We start from the raw sequence: 10,398 nt of genomic DNA on the forward strand, positions 1-10,398 counted from the left end.
CAGTTCAGTGATAAGTTAGAATTGACAGGAAAAGACATCCTCACAAAAAGGGTTCGCATATTTCCACTCGGGATGCAAGTAACCATTTCTGTTCGGAGGTTTTATGATGTCAATAATAACTTACCATTTGACTTTTACTATAACTACAAAATAAATCATTTAGTTACTCTTTATGAGCACGTTACCTGCATACAAAACAAACACTAGCATCACTACACTTCGGCAACCACAGAGCGCATGTGCGAGGAAAATATCGTAAGGATATGAAAAGGTAAAAACAGTGGTAATAAAGATAAGTTTATCTGATTCTGAAATGTAAAATCTAATACACGAAAGCATTAAACAAACTTCAGCAATAAAACATAAAAGTTATTTACCATGGCCTAATTTTCACTGCGTGCAATATTCTCTTTCGATTACCAGTATTTGATATGCTTTCGTGATAATGATAAATCAAAACATAGACGACTTAGATAGTATACATATGCCTAGTTTAACCTTTTCTCCTCAGTAGAAACTAGTCTTTCAACACAGTACATGATATATAAGGTATAAAGATGGAAGTGATTGCAGATTACCTTAATTATATACAAGTGGCAACTTTACGACAGATCCATGACCCATTGAATCACCAGTGAAGGTGATACACCGATGAAAACATATATTATATTCATAATTATTCTTAATATCAGCACAACAATGTTAATTTGCAAATTTGCAGAAGCGAGTGTGGATCTTCCCTCGCCGCGGTTCAAACTCATGCTATTGGGATATCGATACAACATGGCCTGAACTGTATCCAGCGCTAATCTGCAATCAATTTTATCTGCATGTCTTATATATCATGTACTTTGTTACAACTCGGGATTATACTGACGAGGAAATGATACATATATATACACGGAAAAGAAATATTTGGCGGAAGAAGACAAAAGAATGTTATTTGAACAAAATCAATTGGTGAACTATAGAAAAGTGTAAATGACTAAGTTTTTGGGACTTTAATTTACTATTGCATTCACATTAATGGTGAATATCTTTACTATTAATTGAAAAGACCTAATGTTGTGTGTCGTTTATCTTCCTTCCACAATAAATTAATCATCATGTCTCTGTGTCCTATTAGTACCATGCATAGTCGCATTTATTATCCTCGCTTATGATTATTCCGTTTTTGTTATTTTGGGAGCAAATTGGGAATAAGTCGACCGGATATTGTTTCCGTCATCGGACAGATTATTGATTTATGGCCACAGACCACACTTAATTTCTCTATTCTTTCTTAATAACTTTTTGTCTCATTTAAAAAAAAATTGCACCATGCCATTTTGGTAAATCTTTTGTGTGTGAAATGTTTAGTACTAGTCCAAAAATATATCCGAAATTCAGGAAGATTGAAACAATCACTCTTACAAATTTAGCCAATACACATCCATACCCTTATGGACAAGTCAAGAGATGTTCCGAAAACTGTAAATATGACCTCTTTGCACTTGGCTTAATCACTCTTTTATATCAAATCAGTAAAAATATAACATCCAAAAGTTTATTTCACCTCTTTTCTTTCATCTCCCTCCCCCCCAAAAAAAAGAAATGAATGAGGAAGGAAAAGAATAAAAATTAAGAAAAAATAAACTCTTAGACTAATTAAAAGGAACTATATTGAATTTCTAATTAAAAGGAACTATATTCGACAACGAAATACGGGGTCATTGATTGTGGTCTAGGGCTTCAAAGAAAAGACTTCCGTTTAGGACTGTTTAAAATTAAACATAATTTTGCCGCGGTTAAACTAATTAACAACCCTTAATTCTAAAACTTGACGGCATACAATGGTTACATCATTATTTCCTTGATTGTGGGTTGCTGCTTAAAAGGAACTAAGAGTTCAAAGGGATGAAGCTAAATTTGTCCCTTCGGAAATTGAGCGACGCCCACACGAGTTTGGTGACCGTTCAGGCATATCTGATTCACTTAAGCGGGTTATTTAACAGTGTGCACCACATTTTTTATGTTATTTCGAATAGACAGAAAAACATTATAGTCATTTCTTATAATTTAATTCTAAATTCCATTTTAAACCGTAGAAAACCATGAAAAAACGTAGATGACGTCACGGTCACATGATTAAATTATGTCTATGGGCTGATAACAAAATAACGTCAGCCAATCAGAAGACGCGTTACATTCAAAATTAAATTATAGATGCATATATTCCAATTATCGTAACAACAAACCGCTTTTATGTGACCTACATTATCAAACGTATTATCAAGTTTGTACTTATATGAGTAACACGATCTGCGTCACTTGTCACAGTGGAGCAGGATGATCTGCTTGCCCTTCCGGAGCACATACTATAAACCCCGGTTTTTTATGAGGTTCGTGTTGCCCAGTCTTTAGCTTTCAATGTTAGTTTATATTTGAATTATGAGTTTGAAAGTCCTTTGGTATTGTTCGCAAGGAGCATATGGCGAACCTAATATTTATCTTTCGAGTGTAAGCTCATATAAAGATACAAGAAGATGTGGTATTATATGGGTGCCAATGAGACAACTCTCCATCCAAGTCAAAATTTATAAATCGTCTCGAAGTGGAGAAGAAAGGATAAAACGCGAAATAAAGTATCCACGAAAATAAATTGGTTTACTGTATTTGAAAGAATTCAATTGGTAATATTTCCGAAAATGAAAAAGATATTAAATGCATTATTTTTCGATTATCAGTTCAACGAACCAAATATGTATGCGAAATTTTATGAAAACTTGTGGTATAAAGATAAGAAGATGTGGTATAATTTAAATGATACAAACTCTCCTCAAGAGACCACATGACACAGAAATATAGAATATCCATACCTTGTCTCGAATTATAAATTTTATTTAAACAAGGCTTTGAAACAGATAGAAAGCCAGGCAAAACACGGTCTGTGACTGTATATCACAAATGAATATACGGTCAATTCAATTTGACTGCGCCAAAAAAAAACAGCTGCAACATAAACTACTGTACCAGATAGGAACAAGATTGAATTTGGCGCCATTATTTGTTCGCCTTTCCTAAATATTTTTTCACAAAAAAACTTAAGACTTAGATTGATCGTAAGTATATTGAATTGTTCATGAATTACGATCAATCTTAGTCGAAAGTTTTTTTTGGTGAAACTCCTCTTATTAAATGGTCGGCGTTTTTGTTGTTCTTCATATTTTTTTTATTTTTTTTCGTTTAAATTTTTAAATAGTTTGTTATTGTGTTGTGCTATTACATTGCTGCTCGGGCTCATGTAAGGGAAGGGTTGGCGCCTCCAAGCTAGTTTAATCCCGCCTCATTATGTATGTGAGAATTTTGTTTCAGTTGTTGCCTTTGATGCACGTCTGTCATATTATTTTTTTTTGCAAATCGCTTTTGTGGAGATTAGGCCGTTAGTTTTCTCAATGGAATTGTTCATATCTTTTTATATCGGTGTCTATAATTGACGACTATGCGTTAAAGGCTTAAATTTGCCTTTCATTTATTGAATAAATATGGAAAATCCTTACCCCAAAGCAAGATCATAACCGATCCATACATTGTTAGGCTATCCGACATAAGATTTGTGACACTTTAATAAGATCAAAGAGAATAATTTAACTTATTTGACACATAATATTAGTTATGGGAAATCAGTGGTTGACGGTTCCTCTTTCTTTCCAGCACACACAATCTATATATGAGATCCATTATCTGGAAGATGGCGGCTAAACCAGTGAGACACATTGCTATTACGCATAATGTATATGAGGAACCATAAAATGGTTCAAAACTTCCCCCAGCTATTTCACGTGCAATATCTGGATACACAGCGATTCCTATGGAAATACATACCACTGAAAGAAAAAAATGGGTCATATTCGAAATAACGTAAAATATGTGATGCACACTTTAAAATAACCTGCTACGCGGGTTATTTAGTGTGCACCACATTTTTAAATGTTATTTCTTCATAGACAGAAAAAATATTACAGTCATTTCTGAATTATTTCTCTTCTTTTTTCTTTTATTTAATTATATGCATAGAACAAACAACAAGGTACTAATACATATCTGAAACCCAGTCTAAAACGATGCGCTGATATATGTTTTGATGACGACTTTAACATTTTTGTCTTACATTTCTGGTACATGTATACTCTGAGCAAAAGCCTAATAAAATCATTAGAAATTAAATAGATAGCACTGTTTCTGTTGTTCCTCATTTTCTATCTATTTTCAGGTCTGCAACAACGTACAACGATGTCAATAAAATATCGTATAATCATACAAATTTTCCACTCGTCTTATGATTTTATCATTGTAATTTTAGTCTGTTCTAAAAAGGTGTTCCTCGATGTTTTGTCTGTGAACTGTGTGTATTCCTTTCAATTTCTATTATCATTTTTGGGGGAGGGGAGGGGGGAGTTAATGGTTGTTTGTCATTTAAAATTACTGGCACTTGCTAGTAATTTTTTTTTCACAGAATCTGAGATGCGATTTGTGGTCTTTAAAGTTGTTGAAAAATTAATCGTTTCAGATTATAATGCATTTTGTGTAATATTTATTATTCAAAACCGTACAACAACACATTGTGATTGGTTACATTATCCTTAAACAATTGAAATTCAACCAATGAAGTGATGTTATTTATCAATTTGTAGATTAGACTTACCAGCAACTAAAGTAATCACAATTCCAAAAATTCGTAATATTCTTCTTTCAGTTGGCTTGCATCGTAGACACAAACTGAATGCAACACAAAATATCGATGCTAGGATAGAAAGGAGTCCAAGGATAAGCATACACTTACATACTTTTAACACATCTGAAAGCACAAGTACAAAAAGTATTAAGCATCTATACTATTAAATGAGAAGACCTCATTTTTGGTGTCGCTTCTCTTCTTTCCACAATAAATTAATCATCATGCCTCTGTGTCCTATGGGTACAGTGCATAATCGTATTTGTCATCCATTCATATGATTATTCAGATTGAGTTATTTTGGGTGAAAAACGAGAAAAAAGACGTCCGGATATGTTTCCGTCATTGGGCGAAATTTTAAGTCAGATTAGACTTCCGGTTTGCGTTTTTCTGTATACTTTGAACATACATTAATACTACGAATACAGTGTATTTTCTGTCTTATATCCGTCATTGGACGAAATTTAAGTCAGATTAGACCTCCGGTTTGCGTTTTTCTTTTTACTTTGAAACAAATACATATACTACGAATAAAGTGTATTTTTTGTCTGATATCATTTTCAAGTTTACTATCCACGGCACAGCAGTCACAGGGTTTATTTAATAGAGAGGGTCTGAATAATATATTAATGACCGCTGTGGATCAATTATTAAACTGAGAATTGACTGTAAAAAGAAAATACACTTTCGGGACGTCTGGAACGGGTGTTTTTAAGATCGAAATTTCAGGATTGACCATTTCGGGATCCGGGATTTCTTTTTTCGAATTTCGGGATGTCGAGATATTTAATTTGTATAATAAATTCATAATCTCGGGATTTCATGTTTTCAAGCCCGGGATATTGGGATCAGGGCCCCTACGCAGTGGCGGATCCAGAAATTTTCATACGCAGGGGCCCGTTGATTGCCTAAGAGGAGCCCGCTTCGGTCATGCTTCAGTGATTCCCTATATAAGCAACCAATTATTTTCCAGAAAAGGGGGGGGCGCCCCCAAATCCGCCTCTGCCCCGACCCCATCTTTAATGAATGTTCATAATATACAGATAAGCGCTAAAATTATTCATGTGTCATTAAAATTAATAGAGAACAAACAAAACAAAAGGATTTTTTTGTGGAAAAAGGAGGAGCCGGGCTAGAAAAACAATTATCCTGTCCCAAATTACCTATGACTTTTGATACCTTTTCTGAAATACTCAAGTCACTAAATGTTTTACATAAAAAAAGAAGATGTGGTATGAATGCCAATGAGACAGCTCTCCACAAGAGACCAAAATGACACCGAAATTAACATTTAAAGGTCACCTAACGGCCTTCAACAATAAGCAAAAGCCGATACTTCATAGTCTGATATAAAAGGCCCCGAAATGACAATTTAAAACAATTCAAATGAGAAAACTAACAGCCTTATTTATGTACAAAAAATGAACGAAAAACAAATATCACTGAACCACTGAATTACAGGCTCCTGACTGGAATGTTCATAATACATGTGCACTAAATGTATGTTCATAATGAAATTAATAGAAAACAAAAAATGTGAATTTTGGGAATAAAGGAGGAGGGTTAAAAAAAACATTTTCCTGTCCCCAAGTACCTATGACTTTTGATACTTTTCCTGAAATTCTCAAGTTATTAAATCTTTTACAAAATTCTTCCTACAACACTTTACATCCTTTCAAATACGCTCTAAATGCCCGCGATTTCGCGGGTGTGTTCTAGTATATTAGATATTATTATACCTCAGTAATCATTTTCTATATCAAATAAGTACACAGTAGTCTGACTATTCTTTAAATTCCAAGTGATTAACTGTTTGACAGATCAATAGTTTCCAACTATTTGACCACAAGCATCATTTTATTTCCCGGAATTAAGTATTTTTAAAATATCGTGAGAGAGTTAATACAACGATCGTTTTACCTATTCTATCTTGGGTTGACTTAGCGTTTCAGAATACATATGCAGCAAATGTGAAACAGCATGGTCGTGTTTCTGCTTTTTATATTACGGTAGTTGATTTGTCCCCGCCATTTATTGTCTGTGGTCTTTTTCGATATAAGCAATTTTATAACATTTTTGTGCTGATATTTAGAGTAAGAATGAATATGATAAGTGTTTCAGTCATGTATCATCTTCACTAGTGATCCAATGGACGGATCTGTCATAGAGTTTTCACTTGTTTAGACGTACTTATATATATACGTATATAGATGTGCATTTTATTTCTGGGGACATCTATAGACTTCATGTTAAAGAGAAAGTCCAAATAACTTTATTCCCGGGAAATAATGGTGCGGACTTCGCTGACTTCAAATACATTTTAAACAAAGAAAACGAATCTCCAGAGACTACATTTTTATTATTTTATTTTTAGTAAGAGTTGTCCTTTCATGTTCCCGATGTTGTTACTAAACATCTACAGGCATAGTTTCAAGAACCAGCTGATCATCTACTATAACAAATCGGAATATTGTATGCTTTGGGTTAATACTGAATGCAAGATTATTTATTTGGGGTGATTTTCCTAGTAGCGTTAATATTCTTTCTTAAACCACGAGGATGTGCTCGATTTTGTTTCATTTCGGAAAAAGCGTCATTTTAAGAACCAACTCATTCGATAAAAATTAAATTAAAATTTCAGGAGACTATAATAGTCATTTGATACATACATTTGTACCTATATATATTTTCATGGCTTTGTTAATTCAGGGTATCAAAATTCGTCTCATTTATAAAGAATGAATAGATATACGTCAAAAATATAATTAAAACAAGAACGTGTCCATAGTACACGGATGACCCACTCGAACTATATCATTTTCTATGGTCATTGGACCATGAAATTGTGGTAAAAATTTTAAAATTAGACAGATTATATCAGAGGGGACATGTGTACTAAGTTTCAAGTTGATTGGACTTCACCTTGATCAAACACTACGTTCAGTCGACTGTGAAATTGGGGTCATCACTATAATTAAACACTACCTTGATCAAAATTTTTAACTTGAAGCGGAACAGACGAACGGACGAATGAACGAACGGACGCACAGACTGGAAACATAATGCCCCGTTGTGGAGGTAGTCCTATTATATAAGACTTCCGAGGTTCATATCATTTACATTCAACGTTTTTTATCAGGTTATTTTTTTTTACTATCAACGTTGAACCCCGAAAAATGCGTTTAACTGGTGGTATTTTTGTGTTCCTTGTACTCAAATTTATAAATTGGTTTTACATATTTCCATATAACATGCATACTCAAGGTATATTTCAAGGTTCCGTTGTCCTATTAAAGACACTTTGTTGCAAATTTTTAGTTATGTCAAAATTGCGGTTTTTTTTATAAAACTATCTCAATGTGTTTATAAAGCATACAGGAGGCCCGATAAGACCCCTTTTTGGCCTCCAAAATATAGCAGTTTTACAAATTTGTTAAAATATGCTTCTTGCTATATATTGGGGCTGAAATGTTTTTGACAATACAATGCACATGGATCGTGTACTATCATCATCAATTCAAAATTACTACAATCTTCAGTGTTAGCAGTTTTGCTCATTTTTAGACCAAATCAGTCCAAATGTGTCACATAAACTAATTGAAGCAGATGTATCTGAAATTTTAGGCCAAAGTTGACCCTTACCGTACCTTTTTCATTGTGAGCTGTTAGAAATTATTGATAATTCTGTTACAGCGGATTTCAGTGAGTATATAGCTAAAGGTAATATCTTTGGTTAGCTTGCTTGCTAGCTGAACCGTGAAGTCATTCTTAGGTCAGGTCAACTACCCTCGTAAACTAGTCCGACAGATTACTTTTTGATATTTTGATATAATAGAATTTACCGTAAGACCTAAAGACTTTCCGTAAAAGTTATCAGAATTTAATGTTTATGGAACATACCAGGAAGGGGAGAAGATTACATTTTGTAGTAGGTATCAACAAACCTTTTTCTTTTGTTACTCTATTGACTGTTTCCTCACATTCTACTCCACGATCACCAATGTAGTCAAGGCAATGTTTCCATAACCCGCTGTAGGTTTGATATCTATCATGAGTAGTCTCACTAAAGTAAGGCGTCGAAAGTCCTACTATAAATAATATCGAAGATACAACTAGAACCAACAAAGAAGCTCCTATAAAAATCAAATCCGGTTCATCTTCCATCTTTTATAGGGAAACCAAATCTAAAAAAGAATTAACACATGTCATAATCATTCACCACAACATCTAAGACTTCGAATTCATTATACAGTTAAATGTTATTTTCAGCTTGGCATCATTAATTTAAAAACTAACCTGGCTCGCTTGATGATTTGTGTCAGACAGTATACCGTCATAGGAATGGTCCTGTGTGTGTTTTGATTTTTTTTTTCTGTTGACAGTGCAACAGGAATTTCGGATGATTTGTTTATCAGATAAGTAGAATGACGTCGTACGTAACAACCATTGTCTTACGTTACAATGTTGCAAGATACTGCAGTGCGAACATGTATAACGTCAAAAATGGTTTTCGGGGTATCTCCGTCATTAATCTGCGACCGCGCAATTTTACTTCACTTTATATCTTATACTGCTGACTAACATTGTCATCTATTCATTTCACGGGGAAATCATTTAAGAAATATTTTCCGACGGAAACTATAAGATTTTCTAGTTTCTTCGAAAAAAAAAAATTTCATTTTCATAATTATCTAAATTATTTATTTTCGTAATATATCTGATAAAAAAATGTTTTCTAAATAAAAAATTTCTATTGTTAATACTGATTGTTCGTGTAATCTAGTGTAAAATGTAATATGGGTCTTTTTGCCCCGTGTTGAAGGCATCATTGTGACTTTGCGATGAAGACAATCAATAAAAGCGCTGCTCTTTTGCTTTTTGTGCTTTTTGCTGTTTAGGTAGCACCCCACAGTTAAAAAATAAAATAAAAATGAGCCACAAAATTTTTTATCATCTCCTATTCCTGGATTCCTTATACATTGACCTAACTGTTTGTGTTGTACATGATTGTGCATATGTATGTAATCAGTATCTTCCATAGATTTGATTTTCAAAAGTTTAAAGGGTGAAAAAATAATTCCTTTTATATGTATCCATGGCAACATTCTGCATTTATTTACCATAAAGGATTGCAAAAAGGGGGGTGAACATGTCACATATCCCCCAAAATTTGGATCAAACTAGAATTTCAATGCCTTTGAGTGATACCTTTTTAGCAACTGTTGACATAAATCTTTCTTAAATGATCAAATAAAAAATGGGTGTCTTTCGCCTCATTTTTTTGTAAAATCTAATCACAAAGTTAGTGCCAAAAAAAGTTGGAAAAAAACATTAAAATAATTGCCGGACCAATGCATGGTATGGACATGCAAATACGGACTGTCATACAGAAAACAGCCTATATTACATACATTACATAATCTTGATGTTCATATAAACCAAATACGACGGCTATTTTAATACTCAGTTATCAAAAAATCCACAGAGGTCAAAATGCGAAACTACACACCTAACTGTGGAGTGCTACCTTAGGTACATGTATATGTCATGGACACAAACCCAATATCCAGTGATAAATTTCTGTATCTTCCCTTTACATTATATATGGGTATAGCTGTTGACGTTTTACTATAATCGAACGAGAGATCCAAAATATTTATTTCTAAAGTCAGAGAAACTTGCAT

At 33.5% G+C, this 10,398-nt stretch overlaps 1 protein-coding gene across 1 annotated transcript; it reads right to left on the reverse strand.

The window, feature by feature from the left end:
* Window positions 1-3,587: 3,587 nt before the first annotated feature.
* On the reverse strand, window positions 3,588-9,163 carry LOC139491084 (uncharacterized). Its single transcript, XM_071278393.1, has 4 exons — window positions 9,011-9,163; window positions 8,659-8,898; window positions 4,685-4,837; window positions 3,588-3,866 (listed from the first exon to the last, which is right to left on the reverse strand). Exons 2-4 carry the CDS (start codon window positions 8,876-8,878, stop codon window positions 3,649-3,651), a joined length of 591 nt encoding a protein of 196 aa, XP_071134494.1. The 5' UTR covers window positions 8,879-8,898; window positions 9,011-9,163; the 3' UTR covers window positions 3,588-3,648.
* Window positions 9,164-10,398: the final 1,235 nt, after the last annotated feature.

The sequence above is a fragment of the Mytilus edulis genome, chromosome 10 (genome assembly GCF_963676685.1).
Source record: "Mytilus edulis chromosome 10, xbMytEdul2.2, whole genome shotgun sequence".
Classification (NCBI taxonomy): Eukaryota; Metazoa; Mollusca; class Bivalvia; order Mytilida; family Mytilidae; genus Mytilus; species Mytilus edulis.

Bases quoted from the DNA above. Each gene is read 5' to 3' on its own strand.
- LOC139491084 (XM_071278393.1), bottom strand. From the start codon at position 8,878: ATGGAAGATGAACCGGATTTGATTTTTATAGGAGCTTCTTTGTTGGTT. The intron at 4,838-8,658 runs GTTTGTTGATAC...TTGTGCTTTCAG, and splicing joins TAGAGTAACAAAAGAAAAAG to ATGTGTTAAAAGTATGTAAG. The intron at 3,867-4,684 runs GTAAGTCTAATC...TTTTTCTTTCAG, and splicing joins TGTGATTACTTTAGTTGCTG to TGGTATGTATTTCCATAGGA.